The sequence below is a fragment of the Euprymna scolopes genome, chromosome 19 (assembly GCF_053919585.1).
Source record: "Euprymna scolopes isolate OS-2025 chromosome 19, ASM5391958v1, whole genome shotgun sequence".
Classification (NCBI taxonomy): Eukaryota; Metazoa; Mollusca; class Cephalopoda; order Sepiida; family Sepiolidae; genus Euprymna; species Euprymna scolopes.
In genome coordinates, this window is record NC_136500.1 from 110802235 (window position 1) to 110827021 (window position 24787).

At 30.8% G+C, this 24787-nt stretch overlaps 1 protein-coding gene across 1 annotated transcript in view; it reads right to left on the reverse strand.

Annotated features, from left to right (window-relative positions):
• Positions 1-24215, reverse strand: part of LOC145239871 (superkiller complex protein 2-like) — an 83745-nt gene extending 59530 nt beyond the window's left edge. Inside the window, exons 1-5 of the mRNA XM_080103456.1 lie at positions 24066-24215; positions 11412-11535; positions 7529-7635; positions 2187-2304; positions 6-120 (exon numbers count right to left, since the gene is read on the reverse strand). Of these exons, the coding sequence (XP_079959582.1) occupies positions 6-120; positions 2187-2304; positions 7529-7635; positions 11412-11528 (457 nt within the window). The 5' untranslated portion in view covers positions 11529-11535; positions 24066-24215. The remainder of the gene's footprint in view (positions 1-5; positions 121-2186; positions 2305-7528; positions 7636-11411; positions 11536-24065) is intronic.
• Between the last annotated feature and the right edge of the window lie 572 nt (positions 24216-24787).

The window sequence follows — 24787 nt, forward strand, 5'->3', positions numbered from 1 at the left end:
TCTACCTGGCCAGAAAGGGTAATTAGTCGTACTTCCTTTCACATTTTGTGATGGTGGTCCTGGGGGTCGTTTAAAGGACAAAGAATTCCGACATGTAGCCATTGTGTTATTCACCAGTTCCTAAAAGAAATGAAAATACTTCATGATCATCTCAGTAAAAAATATAAACCATTTTAAAAATGAATTTTGTATTAAGGAACATTTTTACTGCAAAGTCTGCTGTAAAAAAAAGGTAAGTTCCTTTTGCTGGGCTAGAAAAAGTCTCACACCTGCCAGTATCCTACATCTTCATAAAGCTAGCATTCACCCATGCATGGAATATTGTACATATGTGGACTGGTGCACCAGCTACTAGTATTTACCTCCTGTAATCTAATAGAATCTCACTCTACCTAGCAATGCAGATTTGATAGGCCATTATAAAAGAAACGGTGTACCAAGAGAGAAGTTGTCACTAAAGATTCTTAGATCTATCCTTGCATATCTACGAGTTGCTTTTTGTCAGTCGGACTTCAGTTTGGATTCACAGATTGAATTGTCATATGCTAATAATCACTATTTTTCATCTCAAACGTGAAAATAAATTCTTCAAAATAAGCAATGGAAACTTTTGTTGTTTTTTTTAAATGTCATCCTTTATTAATTTTTAAAAATAAAATTTGAATTATAATTTATTATTTTAAAAATAAAATTTGAGTTATCGCTGACATTTTTTGCAAGTCATCCAACCCTCACGCCCACAACGTCGCATAAAAGGCATCACAACCTCTTTTTCCTCTAGCGCATTACGGGTTCGAACCTGCTTACTACTATTTTTCTTTTTTGCTCAACCAACACCTTTTCACACACCGCCACTTTCTTTTCTGCCTTTGCATCATTTTTTTTTTTTGCTCCACACACACCTCCAAACACCCGGGCAACACTGGGTACCCAGGCTAATAATTTAATAAAATTAAAATTATAAAAACAAATGCAGAAAATTGAAAATTGTAAAAAGAAAAGAAAACATATCAGAGAAAAATTTATGATTTTGATTTTTCTGTGAACAGTTTGAATTCAAAATAAATCTATGAAATATTTTAATCGTGAAAATCATTGTAAAAGAATTTCTAGGCACGACTCCAAATTTACAAAAAGAAAAACATTGGTGCTTCTTGACATACAAACTCCTCATAAACTACATTAAATTTAGTTCTTATTTTTTATACACATTTGTTATTCAGTATAGAACAGTATTATTCCAAGTTACATTGCAAACAAGTAGTTTGTTTCTATTAAAAGCTTTTCAAGTAAAAATGACTTGAATCTGAATAAATCATGATTAGTACAAAAGTTATCTTCTCTTGTCTACATTTACTTTCTTTTAAAACTTTCTTCAATTTACTTTATGAGAATGAAAACATGCTCTTCATTAAATCTAACACTAACCTTAAAACTGAGATGGCGGTTGAGATGTAGGTTCAGACCCTAAATTAGGCTACATCTCATAATAGAGTGGTGGTTAAGACCCTAAATTTGGTTTCATATTTGAATTCTATTGTGGTTGAGACCCTAAATTCAGCTTTGCCTCATAATTCAGTGGTAATTGAGATCCTATATTCGACATTGCCTCATAAGTCAGTGGCATTGTTTCATAATTTATATGGTTCAGAGCCTAAATTCAGTTCCATCTTATAATTCATTGACATTCTAAATTCTGCCTTTAAATTGTGAATCAAGCAAAATGGCTACCATTTTACAATATTAACATTTTTACTTACCTATGGCACACATATGGTCTTAGGGATGCTTAATGCTACATTTGATGTAATTCCGACAAGTAGTTTTGGAACTTATAAGTAACTCACAGGCAAAATTTTCTTAACCCTTTACTATCAAATTTTACTTTCAAGTCACCTTTCAAGAAAACAATATTTCTTACTCTTATGGCTTGTCAGTCCAACTAGTTTTCAAAGTACAGGTCTATGCATGGTTCAACAAGTGAATGAGGGGTTTGTTTATGTTCATCCAAGCTAACTTCCGTACTTCTTCATGATTAAAAAATTTATTGCATTAAAAAATTCTGACAGTAAAGGATTAATTATAATATGATTATAACATCTTTTTTTTTATTAAAACTACTAAATATTTGCACTTGGAGAGCACATATATTTGCTAGTTTAAGTAATGTAAATACTGTTGCTTACTTCTCTGTATCCTTCAAGTTTCCCAGTTGTCATGTTACGCTCGACCACTATAGTTGACTGCAGTGGTGTAATGTTTAATTCAAACAAATTCTCAGGGCATTTTTCACGAGACCAGGACCTAAAAAAGAAATGGAAATGCAATTAGTCTTTGTCAAGACTATGAAAGTATCAGCTGTCTGCTACTGCTTCGAAAAATAATCATGTTACTACTAACAACACTAAAAACAAACACTAATCAGTTCAATTATGGGGGAGTGATTTGTTCTTTTTTATTGGTTGATGCATGCCATGTAAAGAAAGAGGTGATCAGTAGATAATAGACGTACATAAAAATTAAATTTTATAAAAAAAACAACTCTGAAAATATTTTTTATTGATATAAAAATGGTGATTATGTGAAATTTTACAATTTCAAAATTTTTGACGGTGGTGGGTTTGGAGCTTTCCATTTTACACAGGTTTTAATCCAAAAAACAAGTTTTTTTTTTAGTAAGAAAACTATTTTTCTAAAATCAGTATGTATATGAAAAACTAAAAATGGCAAATTTCCATAAAGACTTTCTATATAACACACACACACATATATATATATATATATATATATATATATATATATATATATATATATATATATATATATATATATATATATATTGATACATTTATTAAAATGTATAATTTATTATTCTATTGATTTTTAGCCGAGAGGAGATATATTTTCACTATATTTTATTTACTGTGTATTCTTTATGCCAAAAGATGCATTCTCGTCTGCTCATTCACATTTTGTAAACAAAACAGAAAAAAAGGGGAGGAGGACGCCGGGAGCAAAAGGAGAAGGAAAAGACAGAGATACTGTGAATGAAGGGTGGAAGAGGAAAGAGAAAAGAAAGCTCATGGACGAGAAAGAGAGGAGAGAGAAAAGATAGAGAGAACTAAACCGTATATAGAGAGAGATAAACTTTATAGAGAAAGAGAGAGTATCTTGTCAAACTCGAGAATTTAGACAGAATTTCGAATGGAACCCATTATTTACTTCACGGGGGTAGCATGCTCTTGTTCGATCAGTCATGAGTGGATAGAGGTCCTAAGTAATTCGTAATTGTATTTTTTGGTCATCCATGCTGAGAATTGAACCGTCAATGTTCAAGAGAATATCACTTTTACAATTGATTTTTCCAAGTACTCCAACCACTGCGCCACTAGGGCAGATCGATTTTGGAACCTCGGTGAGGCAATGGTGATGATAGTTGGGGTTTGACATAGAAAAGACCTACACGAAATACTTTTTTCAAAATCGTTGTCTTTGCTTGAGGAAATGACTTTAAAAGCTGAAAAATTGAAGCTATTAAAAGTTTTTCGGTGAATTGTCAAGAACGTTCCGTCATCAAAACAATCCGTACTGTTAAGAAAATGGAATCATTATTTAGAATATGTTTTAAACTACATTTTTAAATAAAATGAGTGAGGATAATGAATTAATAAAATAAATATTAACTGTAAAGGCAAAATTATGCTTTTTAAATAATAGCGACCAAAGTTCGTTTTTTTCATTTCAGGAACTTTTTTTGGGTGGGAACATTTCAGATTTCACCGCTGCAAAACACGCTCGTTATTGATATTGAAAATTAACGTTTGTTTATTATTTAATTTGAAATATTACGATTTAGGCTTAATTATTTCCAAAGGAAAAACGAACAAGATTTGTTTAAAATATATATTATTATATTTCAAGTGTCTGCAGGGAATTTAAACATATTTGTTTTATCTTTTTTAATTTATTTTTCGATTAGGTTGGTGCAAAAATAATGGCATTTTTTGACGTTTGAACGAACGTCAAAAACATTATTTTTTCACCAACCTAATATTTCACATTAAACTATTTGAAATTTTTATTAAAATATGGTAATACTCCAGTTTTATATTAAAAAAAAATAGTCCATACAATTTTATTCGATACATTCTTTACAAAACATAACCACGTAAATCTTCAAGTTTTTCTACTTAATCAAAAAATACTTTGCAGAAAATTAGTGTCAAATTTTTATTTCTTTTATTTTCAGGGAGTAATTGTTTTTAAGCAGTATTTTTCTTCTAAAATTATAGTTTTTAAATCAGATAACTCACAAAGATTAAATAATTACGAGTAAATAAGGAAATTGCTTTAAAGGTTTCCCTTATTTGTGCATCTATGTTATTGTGCTAAAATAACTTTATTATTTAGATAACCATTCTTAACATGGGGAAGATAGGAGGTTGCATTATAACTATTCTGTACTTTCACCTAAAAATTTAATTTAACTTGAAAATAATATTAAAAATAGCATGGTAACATAGATGCACAAGCACTGGTTTTTCAAACTCTAAACGCTCGTTTAAAATGGCACAGCTAAAGCAAGAATGAATCTCTTTATGAGTAAATTCATGTTATCGAAGGAGGAGCTAAAATCTGCTAAAAATGTCTAAACTAAACACTACTATGCCTCTGGTTTGGTCCTCTCTCTTCAATACATCTAATTCAACTCTACAAAGTTTTTCATTATTTCTTATAACTAACTAATTTGCATATAAAATTGGAAGATAGCCTAAAACAGTTTCCTTCAGTTATAATCCATTTATTTATTTTACTTTTCAGATTAAAATGTCAGTAAAAGCACAACGTTCAGTTTTAACCCATGGTTCACAAAATTTCCTGGTCCACCTTGCCGTTTGGATGAAACAGCACCTTCAACTTCACGATAAGTCATCCAGTTTAGTTATTTCCTCGAAAACAGTTATCCCCACTTAAAAAATAGTGGGATTTCTATGTTAATTGCTAATGAATTAATTAGTATTTGGCAAGTAGTTAATCCACAATTGCCCTTGTTAGGGGAACATTATATAGGACAGAATGTCAATATATTTTGCTATAAGAGGGGCAAACAGATTGACAGAAAATCTCTTGCAGCAACCAAAGTGAAAAAAATGAAGGAACTGCAAGACAGATTGTTTGATATATTTTCTTGTAGCTGTAAACTTTCTGACTTGAGATGTGATGAATTTGTAGTAAAGTGCAAGACAGGAAATTGTCAAAAAGGCACATAGTCTGCACTTGTCCTGCTAACAAGGAGGTAAAACCATTCTATAGATTCATCTGCAATTATGTTCCTTTTTTGTGGAAAATAAAATAATATATTGGTATTTTTTGCAATTTTCAGGTTCCACGAGAAGAACTGCCATTTAGAGCAATTTTTAAATTAATTGATGGAACAAGAAAAAGCCTAACAACATTTACTGGTCCTTTGGGGAAACTTTGTATCAATAATTATCAAGATTTGCCTCAAGTAGAATTTAAAAAAATAGTGTCCCTTCTGATCATCATTATCTGACAGAAGAAGAAACAAATAATTTTAGTGTGAAGACCAGAGTGTACCTTTTGAGAATATGCTGTTGGCATTTCTCAAGAAATTAAACCAAGATATGCAGCTTAGAAAATTGGGCCCTTGAATCAAGCAAGATGGCTAACATAAGCGACGAGGTTAATGTGTTTATGGACCAGAAGTGTCTATCCTCAAACACAATGATAAATTAAACATTTTAGTCAAATTTATCATCCAAGTGTATGCAGTTAGTTGGTTTGAGATCAAAACCAACAATATTTTTAACCAACAGTATATTTTAATATGATTCAGAGAACAAAACAGTTAACTGAAATTCAAATTACTGTTTTAAACAGTTCCAAATATTAGCGTTTTTGCACTACTTCCAGAAAACATCATAATATTAATGATAAACTCAGATGAATTGGATGTGAGGGCATTCAAACGATTTTGTCCATTAGGTAAATAAATATTTATCTATTAAATTTTATCAGTTTTCTCAATTTACCCAAACAATAGTCAGTTTTATTCATATTTCATCACAAAAATATAAAAAATAAGTGTTTTCAAATAATTGTTTTTTTTTGTGTTGTTTTTTCCAGAAATAGTGAACAACTCAAAAAAAAAAAAAAGACTGAAAAAGATTACTTCTATCAAGTTTGCAGCCAAACACTGATCAAATTTGATTGATTTTTCTAAAAAAGTTGTATATGGGCAGGAAGTAAGACATAGATACATTATTATAAAGTCATTGTGCCAGCAAATTAGATCTTCATTTTTCTTGAAAAGAAATTTTACAGAACAATTTAGTTCTATTATAACAGTTATTGCGTTTAATAAAAAATTAAAATACATGGTTCTGTAACCTGTTTCAAGTTACAGAATTACAATATTGTTTAATACATCTCCACATATCTTTTTAGATTATGAAATTTAAAAGACTTAGTTGCTAATTAGCTTGTTTTACAATTTTTGTTTAATCAATGCAGTAAAAGTTGAGATATTTTGCAAGTTGTGATTCATAATTAAAATTATAATTCATGTATTTATGTTTCTTTCAATGTATTTCATATAAATATATCAATTTTAATTGGATTTTTTATAAAAATAGCGAAATTTCAAAGTCAGTGTTGTGTAAAATGCTATGAAAATGAAGGATTTTTCTACACGATTTTTAAAATTAAATGCTCAATTTTCTGTTCAAGATAGGAATCTAATTCTTGGTGTCTGTTCTTATCACATCAAATCCCAACTATCATCACCAGTGCCATATTGATTTTCTGAAAAAAGTTGCAAATCGACCTGCCATACTGCACCATGGGTCCTTGTGGAGAGTATTTTTCTTAGGCCCTTCAAAATGAATGAATTAATTTGATACCGAATAAAATGTTCTTAATAAAGTCTCACCTAGAAAGATGCTCAGTTTCTTATAGCCCATCCATGAAATATTGTTGCCACATCTGGGCTGGTGAATCTGCTCCTAGACAGGGTAAAAAAAAAAAAAGTCGCAAACCTAATAGGTCCCGAACTATCAACTAAACTCTAACCTCTGTCTCATCACCGAAACGTGGCTTCCTTGTGCCTGTTTTACAAGTATTTCAATAGCAAGTGCTCTGTCGAACTCCAAGCACTAGAACCCCCTCGATGACAATACCCTTGACAAACCCGACAAGCAGGAAAATCTCACCCCTACACTGTAGCCATCCTTAGATATCATAAAGCCTTCTACTTGAATAGCTTTTTCTCCCTTGTTCCCTGACTGTATTGACACGTAGAAATTCAAATGTAATGTGAACCGATATGTCGCTGCCCAACTCCCTACATAGTATCCTTGCAAATCTGGTTCCAAATAGTAGCCCTTCATGACTAAGTGGCCCAGTACCTTGTTTGGGGTGAAGCTAAAAAGAAGAAAAAAAAAAAGCCATAATAAATATGTGTGCATGCATGCGCGTGCGTGTGTGTGCTTCAATTGATATCACTTACTTTTGGCATTTCCGATAATCATGCAAGGGAAGTTTCTCTGGATGGATAACATATTTTTCCAAATCTTTTTTCCAAGTTGGGAGGATTGAAGGGAGACCAAACGGAAGCTGAAAGAGAAGGAAAAGAGCCATGTATGTCTGCAATTGTTTACAAGCGATTACAATTTGGACTAAATAAATTAATGGACGACAATAATAAGTAAAATCCCAAATCATTCTATGCATATTGAGAATTTGAGGTATATTAGTGTTAGGATAGTACTGCTGTCATTAGGAATACAGAAAAGGAGAATGCTTCTGTATTGTCAGCAGTGGAGGTTGTTTCAGTTGATGATATTTTGTAGATTGCTTATATAAACTGGATTGAGGGGGAGGAGGCTTGCATTATATTATTATTGTTGAATACATATTTTGTTATGTTTTTGTTTGTGTATAAATGATTGGAAGTTTTATTTTTTTAAATATACGCATATATATATATATATATATATATATATATATATATATATATGCGTATATTTAAAAAAATAAAACTTCCAATCATTTATATAATCATATATATATATATATATATATATTTAGTGATAGTTTTTCCAATGACCAAAATTCAGTCAGTAAGCATAATATTTATCTTGTAAATCTGTTCCCTCCACAATCTAGGAATTCCCAACTGTTAGCAGAAATACCAAAGTATGCAAAACTTCTTGGTAATATCTCAAAATTGTTTTTTGGGCTTGTGTTGATTTTTTTTATAAAAAGATGCTTACTTTAAAATAACATTGATTGAGATTGTCGGACTGACTTCCTCATCTTGGTTGTAATCGTCACAATGTTTCGTCCGTTTTGCCCTCCAGCCTTCATCAGGTGTTTTGTATCGAACTGGGGAACCGTTTGTTAGGAGTCTCAAACCCAACCCTTTATTATTATTACGGGGCTACCGTGTTCGGACTCCAGCTAGGCTCTGGGACATAGTTGCTGATTCTCTGTTTTGAATGTTACTTTTTTTACTGCCTTCGTTCAGGATTGAACTCAGTACCACCTTTGGGTAACTGTAAACTTTGATACAACGTCTAGGACCACTCGGCGATATGTCACTAGGACAATTCTTAGTTGATTTTTGTTAATGTTAAACCTATGTTGTTATTCAAGGTTTTCTCTCTCTATCAGAGGTGTCCAAATTGCATTCAGCTCTATGCTTGGTTTTCTCAGTAGGTTGTTATGTCCGAGCATGTGAGCTGTTTCTTTAAGTTTTCTCACTTTTCAGTGGGTCTCTCTGTTTATTATTTTTACTTCATTCCATAGGGGGCGATGGTCCCCCCCCCCTCTTCATCCAGACATGGTTGGCTATACCCGATTTTTCCGTCTTTAGTTACCGCTTTTCGGTGTTCTTCCACCCTTACTTTAAGGGGGCGGCATGTTTCACCCTTGTAAACCTTTCTGCAACTGCATGGGATGGAGTATATGCAGTTTTTGGTCATGTTCTCTTCCATGCGGGGCTTCACTTGTACTTCTAAATGCTGTCAGTCCAAAGCAAGCACAAGTATTTGTGAACAGATTAACAAATGATTGTATATCCTCTTGGATGTGTGTCACTAGGTCAGCATCATCAACATATAATAATGCATTTAAAAATCCATCACTAACAAGGGTTTTGACTTGAAATCTTCTCAAGTTTAATACTTTTCCAAATGTTTGGAATTTAATATAGACACATAATATCCCAACCATGAAAGGCATGCCAGAGCACAGCTACAACACTAAGTGAGAACAATGTTGGTGCATGTATAGCATCCTGCTTCATTCCATTATCAATGAAAAGTTAATCTTTGAGCAAGCCATTGAAATTAACGTGACATTTCATACAATGAAGTTGCTTCAATTTCTCAGTAAAGGCAGGTGTACAGCTAAATTTTAAAAACACCTTCCAGAGAGCCTAAAAATTGATGGTGTCAAATGCGTTGATCAAATCCACAAACATCTGACAAAGAGGCACTCACTTTTCAATACATTTTTCTAGAATTTGCTTAGCAGAAAATAGATCTCTGACCCTGCATCTGACTCTAAAAACAAGACTGGAGCCCAGGAAGAACAGCTATACAAATATACTTCTTCAATCGGTTTAGCTTGTTTCCATGCAAATACCTTTCCAACTGGTGCTAACAGTAAAATACTACAATGATTTCTACAATCTGCCTTTTACTCTTTCTTTCCCTCAACATAATCAGGATGACATCTATCCAATCTTGGGCAACTGGATTACTCTGTCATACTGACAACACCAAAGCGCGAACTGCACAATGGACATTCATACCACCATGTTTCAACAGAAATGATATCATGCTGAGAAGTCTTATTCGAGTTGATTTATTTTACATACCCAACTGTTCCATATCAAGTTCAGGGCAAATGGCATACGGAGATGTATTGCAGCAATATCTATGCTGGATGGATCATGAAAATGTTCATGCTATCGATACAATTTCACCTGCAGTTTTCAACAAGGTTGTTCCACCTTCTACAAAGAATGGTGTAGTTGAAGAAGACTTTGGGCCATGTGCCTGAAAACAGGGCATAAAACATCTTATCTTATCCATGTGACCATAAGCAGTCTGTATCTCCTTGGAAAGGTCAGACCATTATTTAGTTTTTATTTGACACACACAACACTGAATCACAATCTTCAAAAATGAGCAGCAGCATTAGTTGACCTGTTCAGAGATGAAGAGGTGAAAAGTTTCAAATGAGCTTGTTGTCAATTTGAAGGTTGCCGGCATTACCAGCAAAATAGTTTTCATTTTGGTGTAGTGCTTCTCAAACTCTGATGTTCAGATGTGTGTTGAAAGCACACAAATGTTGTAATAGAAAATAGAGTTTCTTCCAGACAAACCATCCTCACATATATATATCATGAATACTACTTCACTAACAGGGTTCGTGTGTGTGTGTGTGTGTGTGTGTGTTTGAGAGACCAGTTTTGTAATAGAGGTTGTTTTACTGGCTCTTGTTTCTTGATGCATCGTCATAAGCATTAGATGCTGAGAGTTCATTAGATTTTGATCAGTGCTCACAATAGTGGCTCAATGTTAATGATCAATTTCTGAGACATTCATACTTCCTGCTCCTCTGGGCAGATAACACTTTGGTAGACACCGGGTTTTGTACATTACTCTGTACACTGTAAAAGTTTTTCTCATTTTAATGTTTAGTTTGTTTATGTCTTTTTGTGGTGAGTCAATGCTAAAGCTATATGTTATCACTGACATGACAAGTTGGTTAGTGGCATTTACTTTGTTTTCTATTGTCTTTTTTATGTTACTTTATGTACATGTTTGTGTGTAATTATGTAATTGTATATACACAAGTTGCACAAAGGAAGATGGAGAGGATTATGTTAGGCATCACTCTACAAGGCAGAAAGACAAGCATTTGGATCCGCCAATAACCAAGAGTTATTGACATCAATACTGCCATCAAGACATCAAACATAGATGGGCAGGGCACGTAGCCAGACAACATAACAGATGGTCCATAAGGATAGCAGAATAGACACGCCATGAACATAAGAGGCCAAAGGGAAGACTAAGAACAAGATGGAGGGACGACCTAATACAACACATAGGTCCTACATGGCAGCGGACAGCTTGTAACAGAGATAGATGGCTAAAGTCCAGGTAGGGGTTCCTCATTGAGTTATAAAACCCTTATTTATTGATTGATTGATATGCACAAATAATTTTTTTAAATGTGTATATAATGTGTGTGTGCATGTGTATATAATTATGAGAAATCAATGATAGTCAAATTGCTATTTTTAAAATCGATTTCCAATTACTAACTAAATCAAAGTTATGTCATCTGAAAGTGTTTATAAATCAATTTCTTACCGTAGTCAATGGCAAGGCGATATCATCTGCAGTCTGAATCTGTTCAGGAATTACCTCAACACGACCACATGTTCCAGTCTCGAGGAAATCAAAGAATCTCAAAGGAGATGTTGTCATTTTTGTGCTGTTACCATTTTTTTTTTTTTATGGAATAAAAAATGAAAATATTATTTATTTACAAATAATAAAATATTTTTAAGGGAAATGAAAACGCAATAAAGAACGAGATTTAGGATGAAGAAGAATACACCGAAAAAAAAAATGTACTGAGCAACTAATAATAATTATTGCAACACAAAATTAACATTTAAATAACATTAAATTCAATATCGGACTAATAAGCGTTTATTTCCATGGATTTCAGGATATCGTGATTGGTCATGTTTTAAGATTAATGAAGAATAATGTATTCAATTCTTTTGTAACAAAAATGAAAACTCTTTTCTCAAGATAACAATGGAACAACGACCCTTATGAAAAAAATTAATCATGTAGATAATATTTGTTGGTGTCTGATATGGCAAACAGCAACAAATTGCATGTAAGGAACGAATGCAGCAGGAAAGCACAAGCATGTCTACTCAAACCATTATTTAACATGATTTTGCTGTAATCTGATAAGGCTGCCACAAAGAAGACGGGCTCCCTTTACTGTTCTAGAAAAATACTTACATTTGACAGTAACCCATCTCTCTAGAAAGCCACCATTCACCCATGTTTGGAATATTGTTGCGACATATAAGTCAATACATCAACGATTAGTCTCTCTCTCTTATGCTCCAAAAAAGAGTCTCCAATCTAACTGGTCCTACGCTGTCCACTAAGCTCCAACCCCTGTCTCATCACTGCAATGTTACATCCCTGTCTTCATTTTATAAATACTTTAATGGAATGTGCTCTAACAAACTTGTAGCACTAGTGCCCCTTCAGCATAAATATTCCTTACTAACTTGACAAGAAGCAAAATCCCACCTCTTCACTGTAGAGATTCCCTGATATAGGAGAGCTTTTTACTCTTCTCTCAAACTGCTGAAGTTTGGAATTACCTCATTGTATCCTGCTTCCGACCGTATTAACATGCAGAATTTAAGTGAAATATGAACAGATATCTTACTTCTCAGCTTCCTACTTATCCAATATTTAAGTGTGCCAATAGACATGATCCCTAATTCAGAGTAGTTTGGGGTGAATGTGAATAAAAAAAAAATAGAAATAAATAATTATTATTATGTCAACAGCCAGTTCTTGAATGATAAAATACAGTTTTTGAAACACTAATGGTTGGCTAACAAAGCAAATTATTTGCATACCAAGCACTACTTAAGATATTGTCCTGACAAACATATTTACTGCTAAATTATTCTGGGTTTACACTGGCACCCAGAATGTATTTCTCTTTGTTTTCCCCAATTATTGGTGCAAAACAAACCTGTTCTTTTGCAGGGCTGTTCTGGTTCAGTAGATGTTTTGTTCCAATTTCAATATTAGAAAAGTCTGTTTTGTCTCAGATTTCCCCATAAAAAATAAAAATAAAGAAAAATATCTATGATGTATTTACTCATGACAAAACGAAAATATCATATTTAAAAAATGATGTAAATCCATCAAGTAGTTTTATTTTTATAAAGAAAATTATTTTTAAGCAATTAATGGAAATTCACAGGGATTACAGTATAAATCTCACAAGTTGGAATTGTTGAGTTGTCTCCCTTTGTTTTTTTTAAGATTGTTTTTAAAATGGCAGAGAACAGCTGCTTTTTGGCTACTTATAAAATTCAATTTTCTTTTTTACAAATAAAACTACTTGATCAATTCATGTGATTTTTAGAAAATAATATTTTTGTTTTGTCACAGGTACATACATTATAGAGATTTTTCTTTATTTTGGTTTGTTAATATCGAGAAAATTCTGGATAATAACCGAGTTCTTTTATACAACAGTAGCACATTAGAAAATAAACCTTTTCCTCTGTTTCCTAGTAACACAAATGAATCATAATACTTGACTATTTTGCTTTTAAACATTAATTCAAAATAAAATTACTTAGTCATACTTGTGTTATGACTTTTTTTTTTTGAGATTTTCAAATTTTCTAATTTTTCCAAAAATAGTTCCCAGGTTAATTGCTTTATAATCTGTAATGCAAAGTCGAATTTAGGATCTCAACCATCATCTGGAACTTTGGGTTAGTGTTGAGGTTAATGAAGGGAAGGTTTTCGTTGTCATCGTTTGTTAAAAATGGTTTCACTTTTAGTTGTATGAAGACAACTTTACTTCAAAATTGGAAAATCTTAAAAAGAAAAAAAAAGAAATTATCAACAAACAACACACTGTAAGAAGCAGTCATAAGGACCAAAGTTATCCCCTTGGGATAAATTATTTTCTTCATTGGTAGTAGGCAAACTACTAATAAATGAAATTTTTTGTCCACCAAAACATATTTTACTTATTTTCTAGACATGTGCATAGGAAATATACTATATGGCCTCTCAATCTTAAGATTCCATACTTACTCCAGATTTTCAGAACTGATCGATTCTCATGCATTCGATCCTTATTTTATGAAAAATAAATCTTCGAAATGATTGAATACATATTTACATCTGTGTGATTTATTTTATAACTAGCATCATCCATGTCTCAGCGTTGCTTGAAAAGTATTTTTAATCAAGAATTTTCAGAACCGAACATTAAACTATGAGAGTGGAGCAAAGTATAGGTATTGTTTATATTTAAATATTTATTTATTCTGGAATACTTTGTAAGTTAAAAAAAAAAAAAAAAGCAGCAACAGGTTAATTTAAAAAGTATATTGAAACTAATTCCTCACTATAAATTTTAAAATAATTACATTTTGTTTGATGCTGTACATGATTTATATCAAACTGTTTGGAAAATATTTTTGCTTTTGCTGAGAGTGAACCTTTATTTATTTTTTGTTGTTGGTGATGTTAAATAGTCACCAATTTCAATGAAGAATTTCCGAGCCTCAATATCTAACAAGAGTGAATCCATAATTGTTTCAAAGAATAAAAAAAAGCATGAAATTTTTTATTGGGAAGCAAAGTACAACTACTGTTATCTTCTCTATATATAAAAGGCAAAAATGGCGCACTCGTTTTTGTATGTCCAAGGCTTTTTTCAATGGGGTTCTCGAGAGGGTTACTATTTTTTTAGAACTTTTTATATACTCTCTAGATTATAATATCTACGATTTGCGAACCGACGTCGTCTCTACATTTATTTTGATCGACTTTTATAAAATTCCCTCTATTCCGTCCTTTCGCACGTTTGTTCATCTTTTTCGTATAAATAAAGCGAAATTCATCAAAGCAAAGCCGTCAGTGGCCTCTCGTGCCGGGACATCTTGAAAGCAATTAGCTTTGATCAATGTGGGGAAAACCCTTCATATTAAACAATTGCTATTCATTTGTAGAGCTTTAACGAAACCTACTTTTATTATGTAAGTTTATTTAATAACTAGCGTGGGTACCTGGCGTTGCCCGAGTGTTTGTTTCCGGGACGGGGGGGGGGGGTTAAAAAATGTTATGGTAGGTAAGTAGGAAGGATCAAACCCGGAGTCATGAGTAAAAGTAGGAAAATAAAGTGTGAAAAAAAAAACAAAAAAACATCTGCAACGTTAACAGTTCGGCCACCAAGAAAAGTCCATTCCAGTTGTTTAGGAAAAAAAAAAAAAAACGACTACGGTAGGTCGGCGCGAACGTGAAAATATAATGTGAATTGTCCAGCACGCTAACCACTACGCCACAGAGCACTGCAGCTTAGTTTAGTGATTTTAAATAACTTCACATGAAAGAACTACGAAGCCAAACCGGTGTTCTCTTCTCAACTGTTCCTTGTGAACGATCCCCAAACGGTGTTAAGTGGTGGCAGGGGGAGGAGGAATTTATTAGAGAGAAAATATTTTACCACTTCCATTGATCTTAACCGATTTTGGCCGTGACTTCTCAGCAGAAAAAGTATAGAAATCTAAGATTATCGAGGAATTTGAGAAATATATTGTTCTGCCGTTTGTGCATATTATATTTGCATGAAATATCTTGATTTTTAATCCTATTAATGTCAAAATCAGACGGGAAAAAATGAGTTCATTTTATTTATATAGAGATGAATAAATATCGAAAAGTTCAGGAAAATATGACTATTATTTGATTTTTGATAGATTTTTTTAGACATGGGTGTGTTTACAGCTTCAAAAACGTCACTGCACATGAACGTTTTCTTAAAGCGGCGATAATGTAAACACGATTTTAGTCTCGCATTTTCATTATTTTTGTACCCTGTCAAATTTTTTTTTTAAATATTAGCAGTTTATTTGAAGCTTCTTCTTTTAAGTAAAACAATTTGATTAGCTATTGAAAGCTAAACATTTTACTTTATTTTAAAATTAGAAAAATTCAGTAAGATCTCATTAAATCATTAATAAATAAAAAATCAAAAATGCAACATACACAAAGAGGCCAAGAACAGATTGTTGATCATGTATTAACGCTGCAAGAATTATATGATGTAAAATATTGCTCATATATTATTATGTATCCAAGAACAATATCATTTCTAATTATGTTTGTTTGTTTGTGTATTTAATAAAAAATCATTGGTATTTGTGCATTTTTGTTATTGTGCTGAAATAATAACGTTATTATTTTGAAAACCATTCTTAACATGGGGAGGGTGTTTTGTAACCATTCTGTACTTCCATCTAACATTTTAATAATAATAATAATAAAGAAAAGATATTGTGAAACTTGAATTTAACCTGAAAACAAAAAGAAAAAAAACTATTTCAAAATAGGGCGGTATAAAAAATGCATAAGCACCAAATCATTTAGTAAAAAAATTTCTATATTTAATAAAAATTTTCTATATTCAATAAAAATCATTTAATAAAAAATTTCGATAAATGTTTACTTTAACTACAACAGAACACCGACCAATAAAATTTGGTTTTGTATAGGTTTTCATGGTCGCTGACAACGAATCTGATATAAAAACTCACCGCAAATTTACCGTTTACGTGGTATTAACCCCTGAACCCTCGCACTATTCTGTGCCAACTCACCGCCATCATTTATGCTATTCTTACATGATGCGTTCGCGCATGGACGCACGTAGTAAGGTGACTTGTCACATCGCGGAAGGATTTTTTAGCAGACATTTAAAATAACAAGAAAGTTTTCAAAAACAAAATGTGGTTCATTTTTCTGTGTTTCGTAGTTTTTATGCTTTTTTAATTGATCTAAAATATTAAGTTTTCACGAGCGGTTTACAAAAGCATTTTTATTTTTTGTTTTTTAATTTTTTTTTTGGAGGGGGGGGGTCAATTATAAAACTTGTACAATATTTAACAGGTGCTTCTGCAGTTTAATTTACCATTTTTCCGTAAGTAACACGCCGCCATACACCGAGCAGAAGAACTTTTTTCACAAAAATTCTGTTTACATTGGGGGGTAGGGCGGTGGAGGAGCAGGGGGGACGGGTGGTGCTCCCCTCCTTCCATCGCCATGCGTGAACGCATCATGTAAGAATAGCATAAACGATGGTGATGAGTTGGCACAAAATAGTGTGAGAGTTCAGGGGTTAATACTATGCAAACAGTAACTTTGCGACGGGTTTGAATATCAGATTCGTTGTCAGCAACCCCGAAAACCTATAACAAAACAAATTTTATTGGTCAGTGTTCTGTTGTAGTTAAAGTAAACATTTATCAACATTTCTGAATTCAATAATAATTATTCAATAAAAAATATTCTGTATTAAAAAATAATAATTTAATAAAACATTTCATATTCAATAAAAATCATTTAATAAAAAATTTCTTTATTCAATAATAATTATTTAATAAATAATATTCTGTATTCAAAAATAATCATTTAATAAAAAATATTCTGTATTCAAAAATAATAATTTAATAAAACATTTCATATTCAATAAAAATCATTTAATAAAAAATTTCTGTATTCAAAAATAATCATTTAATAAATAGTATTCTGTATTCAATAATAATTATTTAATAAATAATATTCTGTATTCAATAATAATTATTTAATAAAAAATATTCTGTATTCAATAATAATTATTTAATAAAAAATATTCTGTATTCAATAATAATTATTTAATAAAAAATTTCTGTATTCAAAAATAATAATTTAATAAAACATTTCATATTCAATAAAAATCATTTAATAAAAAATTTCTGTATTCAATAATAATTATTTAATAAAAAATGTCTGTATTCAATAATAATTATTTAATAAATAATATTCTGTATTCAAAAATAATAATTTAATAAAACATTTCATATTCAATAAAAATCATTTAATAAAAAATTTCTGTATTCAAAAATAATCATTTAATAAATAATATTCTGTATTCAATAATAATTATGGTAATCTGGAAGAAAGAGAGAGCCTGTTTCCTCCGTTTAACTATAGGTGGCGTTACTATCTGTCCACCCAGTTACGGAAGCACAAAATGTATATAACGCCACCCTTGAAATAAAAATAAATATTTTTGTTATATTTTAATTTTAAACATGTTTTTTTTTTTGTTCTTTTGCAAACATATTTAAGTTTTATTTTTTTTTTCAAACAAAATTAAGAAAAAGGGTGGGGGTGGGGGGGTCCATAAAAAAGATAAAAGAAAAAAAACGTTGATTTTTTTTTTTATAAGAGCGTAAAAAATACTCGTGGAAAAACGGTTGTACCCATGAATATGTTTAAAAGAAAAATATAGCAAAAACATTTAGTTTATACTTGCAAAAACGTAAATGTTTGAAAATAAACAAGCAACAAAACGTAAATGTTTGGAAAAATAAAACTTAAATATGTTCGCAAAAAAAAAAAATGTTTAAAATTAAAATATAACAAAAACATTTATTTTTATTTCAAAGGTGCCATTATATACATTTTGTGCTTCCGTAACTGGGTGGACAGACAGTAACGCCACCTATAGTCAAACGGAGGAAACAGGCTCTCTCTCTTCCTTCCAGATTACCATAATTATTTAATAAATAATATTCTGTATTCAATAATAATTATTTAATAAAAAAAATTTCTGTATTCAATAATAATTATTCAATAAAAATCATTTAATAAAAAATATTCTGTTTTCTAATATTGTTTTATTTTAATTTTATTACGTCAATTTCAATATTGTTTCATTTTGATTATAAAATTCTTTTACAATAATTACGTCATTTTAACCAATCAGATGACATTCTTACAGGCGGTGTGTAACACCAAATATGTCTCAGTATTTTCCTTATATTTTGGTTTATTAGAAAAGGAGGGTGTTTTGTAACTATTCTGTACTTTCATTAACAATTTAATAAACCACAGATATCATAAAACTTGAATTTAACTTGAAAATACAAAAAAAGCACGGTCTTTGCATAAGTACCAAGAATTACTTCGTGAGATTCGGAAGTTTGAAAGATATTTGAAAGTAAACCGACTTTAAATTTCCTAGAAAATCCGGTACTTATTCAGTCACTTAACGTTACCGTGCTGAAACGTGGGTTTGTATAACTGTACATATAGATTCGAAAAAAAAGAAATTGACAAAAAACAAATTTATATTTATTCAGCTCGAAAAACATACAGTGTTTACCGATGTATTAGAAAATTAAAAATGGCGCCCGACTCTCTCTTTGACACGGTAAGTTTGGGGAAATGAGTTAAAAATGAAAAAAAAAAAAACTAGACAAAATACTGTTAACAACCCACCGAATATATGTCGACCTATCTCACGGTAACATATTGAGCGAGTTTCTAACAGTATTTTGTCTAGTTTTTATTTTTAACTCCTTTTCCCAAACTTACCGTGTCAAAGAGAGAGTCGGGCGCCATTTTTAACTTTCCAATACATCGGTAAACATTGTATGCTTTTCGAGCTTAATAAACATGTTACATTAAATAAAAACACTAAAAACGTATCCAGTTAGGTAGAAAAGTAACTTATCTTGCTTTTGGCAACATTTATTTGTTATATATTTGTTTTTGACAGCTTTTTCGAATCTATGTGTACAGTAATACAAACCTATGTTTTCCAACTATTCTATACTTTCACCTAACAATTTAATAAAATACAAAAAAGATATCATGAAACTTAAATTTAATAAAATAGAAAAGTCAATGTGGCCTGGTTGTCTCACTGAAGCCTTGTCTGCAAAGGGTGTTTATTCCGAAAGCCATTCTTAACATAGGAGGTTGGGGATGTTTATTTCGAAAGCCGTTCTTAATATGGGGAGGTTGAGGGTAATACTACTAAAAAGCAACTTTGCCGGTAAGTCTTCAGTAGGACAACCAGGTCATATTGACCAAATAGAAATTAAAACATATCATTAACAAAATTAAGGTGCTAATGCACTTAGTAAGGGTATTTATTTGCTCCCCCACCGAGCAAATTAAGCACAAGGCCGATTTTTAATGTGAGGAGTGAAGGGGAAATGGGGACCAACTCCCCGGGGAGTAGGGGAGCTGGATAGTGACAATTGGTATGAAGGGTTGCCAGGGAGGTGTGTCAGAAATTTCGTGAAAAATAGTGAATAATTCCACCCCGTCTTTCCAAGCTTATAACTCCTCGAAAAATGTAATTCAAGCCCTAATTTTTTTTCAGTTAAAGGAGCAAGGATCAAGCTTCCATTAAAAAACAAACAACGTGTTTTTTTTTTTTTAAAGATTTTAAACTTCGGACTTTACAGGTAAATTTCTAAAAAAACGCTACTTTTTTTTTTTTTAAAATTTGAATATATTATTTATTGACCTTTTCTCTTCAATTTGTGATATATAACACTTTGGTGAGTAAATTAATTATTTACTTTTTAATAGACATTTCAAAATGGGAGGCGTGAATTATTCGACCCCCTGTCTTTCCAAGCTTATAACTACTCGAAAAATGTAATTCAAGCCCTAATTATTTTTTCAATTAAAGGAGCAAGGACCAAGGTTTCATTAAAAAAAACAAAACAAAAGAAAAACGAACAACGTGGTTTAAAAAAAAAAGGGTTTTAAACTTCGAACTTTACAGGTAAATTTCTAAAAAACACTACTTTTTTTTTTTAATTTGAATATATTATTTATTGACCTTTTCTCTTCAATTTGTGATATATAAAACTTTGGTGAGTAAATTAATTATTTACTTTTTAATAGACACTTAAAAATGGGGGGGGGGCGTGAATTAAAAAAAAAAAAACGTTTGTCTAAAATATTATATTCGATTTATTGGAAAGAACATAAAATTTCACATTGACCCTGAAAATATCGTAAAAATAGAATCAATAGAAAAATTTTGATAGATTTTTAAAGTTTAAAAATTGAAAAATATTGAGTTCGGAAAATTCATTCCTTTAAAAAAAAAAATTCTATTACTTTTAAAACAACTTTAATAGTTTATTTTGGAAGTATAATCCATAAAGAAAATAAACAACCCACTTTTAAAAGAGAAACGAGATTTTAATATTTTATTCGCAGTTTCGTGTTAGGGGTGTCAAAAATTCCTACAAAAATTCTGATACACACATTGACCTAGGTCTTACATGTGGGGTTGCCCACTCTTTGCTTTACACTTGTTGCCCAGGCTCCGAAGGACCTGGGCCGGTAGCAGTGTCAGAAATTTCGTGAAAATAGTGAATAATTCCACCCCATCTTTCCAAGCTTATAACTCCTCGAAAAATGTAATTCAAGCCCTAATTTTTTTTTTCAATTAAAGGAGCAAGGACCAAGGTTTTATTAAAAAAAAAAAAACAAAAAAAAACAATGTGTTTTTTAAAAAAAAAAAAGGTTTTAAACTTCGGACTTTACAGGTAAATTTCTAAAAAAGCGATTTTTTTTGTTTTTTGTTTTAAATGTGAATATATTATTTATTGACCTTTTCTCTTCAATTTGTGATATATAAAACTCCCCGACATAATTAATTATTTACTTTTTAATAGACATTTCAAAATGAGAGGCGTGAATTATTCGACCCCCTGTCTTTCCAAGCTTATAACTCCTCGAAAAATGTAATTCAAGCCCTAATTATTTTTTCAATTAAAGGAGCAAGGACCAAGGTTTCATTAAAAAAAAAAATAAAATAAAAAATAATGTGTTCTTATAAAATAAGGTTTTAAACTTCGGACTTTACAGGTAAATTTCTAAAAAAGCGAATTTTTTTTTTTTGTTTTAAATTTGAATATATTATTTATTGACCTTTTCTCTTCAATTTGTGATATATAAAACTCCCCGACATAAATTAATTATTTACTTTTTAATAGACATTTCAAAATGGGTGACACTTGGGGGGGGGGGCGTCAATTTAAAAAAAAACGTTTGTCTAAAATATTATATTCGGTTTATTGGAAAGAACATAAAATTTCACATTGACCCTGAAAATATCGTAAAAATAGAAAAATTTTGATAGATTTTTAAAGTTTAAAAATTGAAAAATATTGAGTTCGGAAAATTCATTACTGTTTAAAAAAAAAAAAAAAAATTCTATTACTTTTAAAACAACTGTAATAGTTTATTTTGGAAGTATAATCCATAAAGAAAATAAATAACCCGCTTTTAATACGAGATTTTTATATTTTATTCGCAGTTTCGTGTTAGGGGTGTCAAAAATTCTGATACTGCTACTGGGCCGGTAAGTATGCACTTAGCAAGTGATCCGTGCTATTTTTTTAATCGTATTTCTAAATTTAATTAAAGTTTTATGATATGTTTTTTTATTCAATTGAAAGGTTAAAGTACAGAATAGGTACAAAACACCCTCCCCATGTTAAGAATGGCTTTTTAAATAATAACGTTATTATTTCAGCACGGAGTGCAGTGCAGTGCACTAGTACCCACTTTTGTTACCATGCTGAAATAATAACGTTATTATTTAGAAAGCCATTCTTAACATGGGGAGAGGAGGTTGATTTCTAACTATCCTCTACTTTCACTTAACAATTTAATATAAAAGAATTAAGTTTATCTAAACGATAATAGGGCGATTTAGGTATTCCGGCATAAAGCTCGAGACAATAGTCTCTAACCCCCTTTCACAACAAAAGGAACTAATTTCCCTATACACCGCTTTTGGTTACTATGGGAACAGCTAATTTTTGTGATGATTCGATTTTTAATAATAAACACATTTTATTATTTTAAATATTAATATTTATTTTTAATAATAAACACATTTTATTTTATTTTAAATATTAATATTTATTTTTAATAATAAACTACACTGATTAATATCCCAAAAACTACTTTTTTTGTGACAAATTTAAATGCGCTTGCTTGCATGTATAGAAATGGCCACCACCACCACCGATAACAAAGAATTACATTGCTTAATATGAATACTGAGAATACTCCAAAAAACACAGGTCAGCTGCTGCAGGTATAACATCATCAACAATTTTCTCCATAAGTGCAGCACTGCAGCAGAACGCGTACGATTTTTCGATTAATTAGCGGCAGTACTAATAATTTGTGCGGGTTTTCAGATCAAATAATAATTAAAAAAAAAATCAACAATAATAATAAAAAAAAATCGACAATAATAAAAAAAAAATCAACAATAATAAAAAAACAAAATAGATTTTATTGGTTTATTCCTCGAATCACAAAAATTAATAAATAAAAAATCCTGTATATTGTAGGCTACAATAAATGTTTGAAGCCAAATCTTTCAGCAAAAAAGGCCAAATTCAAAGACAAAACCACATTTTTTAGATAAAAAAAGGCCAAAAAAGTCAAATTTTAACTTTTTCTTTAATAATTACTATTAAACAAATATTGTTTTACTTTTAAAATGTCCTGTATATTGTTTATTATTAAAAATCGAATCATCATTATTATCATTCATCATTATTATTAAAAATCGAATCATCACAAAAATTAACTGTTCCCATAGTAACCAAAAGCGGTGTATATGGAAATTAGTTCCTTTTGTTGTGAAAGGGGGTTAGAGACTATTGTCTCGAGCTTTATGCCGGAATACCGCGATTTATTTATTATTTAAAAGATATGAATTTATCTTGAAAATACTATTTAAAAAAAAAATAGCAAGATAATACAATTGCACAAGCACGCAAAATAAGTTAATAATTTTATGATAGTTTGATTCAATTAATCACAAAATAATAACGGAATAAATAAATTTTACTTTTCAAAACTAATTTAAAAAAAAAAAAAAAAAAAAGAAATCGAAGAAAAAAATGAAAGTGAAATTAGCTTTGAGCTTCTATTTATTTATTTCGATCAAAATTTGACAGAAACTTGTTTTAAATGTGGGGAATATCCAACTCCACAGAAACGGGCAGTCTGGATTACGAGACAAAAAATTTTTAATTGCCTTAATCTGGAAGGATTTTCCCTTTACTCACTGAAATCAGAATTAACTTAGTCTGCATCAGAGCAGATACTACACTCTGATCCCAGCTCGAAGGCCAGATGTTGGAGCTCAGCTACACTCGATTAGGTAAATGCTTTATGTGTGTGTAAAAGAAAATGGAAACATTTTGGACATGCCTTTCCTTCGTCTATCGCTGTCAAATTCCGAAGAATCTGTCAAACAAAAAAAACAAACAAAAAAAAGTCATCTCAATGAAAGTCTGCGAGTTACACTCAATCGGCGCTTCCAGAAAGAGAATCGATGCTTACCTCCAGACTTGAAGCAGACGAACACAAAATGCCGTCAAGAATAAGATTTCAAAGACACGTTGAAAAGAGAAACAACAACAACAACAACAATAATAATAAAAAAAAAAACTTTAACCAGTTCCTCTCAGTAAAGAACTCTCTAATAATTTCAGTCATTGAGAGTTACTTCCCTTAAAACTTGAAAGTTTTTTTAATGTCTATTTTCTCACTGAATGCATCAATAGAAACTAAATAAATCGCCCTATTATATGTATATTGATAAAATTATGTGACCACTTCTCTCGCGTGTCTCTGTATGTTTATTCTTCCCCTCTACGTGACTTGCATATTATTTATATTAATTTACTTAAATATTAATAAATACAATTAAAGTGCTAACAATAACGCTATTATTGGACCTACTCCTCTTCCTCTTCAAATGAGATTCTACCTTTTTAGGGGATTATATGTAAAAATGAAAAACAAAAAAGTATTTTAAACTTTAGGTTATAGTCAGCTAGCGTCTTCCCCAATTTTCTGCGTGGCGCTACCGGAACCGGTGAAAAAGCTAAACAGTACCTTCATTTTTTTTTTTTTTTTATTATTCGGTATTTCTATTTTGAAATGATATATTGATATAAAATATGAAAAGGCCATTATTGAAAAGTATATTTTTCATTTCAATAATTTTATAAACATATATTTATTATATAAAAAAAATACAAATAAGGACTAATTGTCTT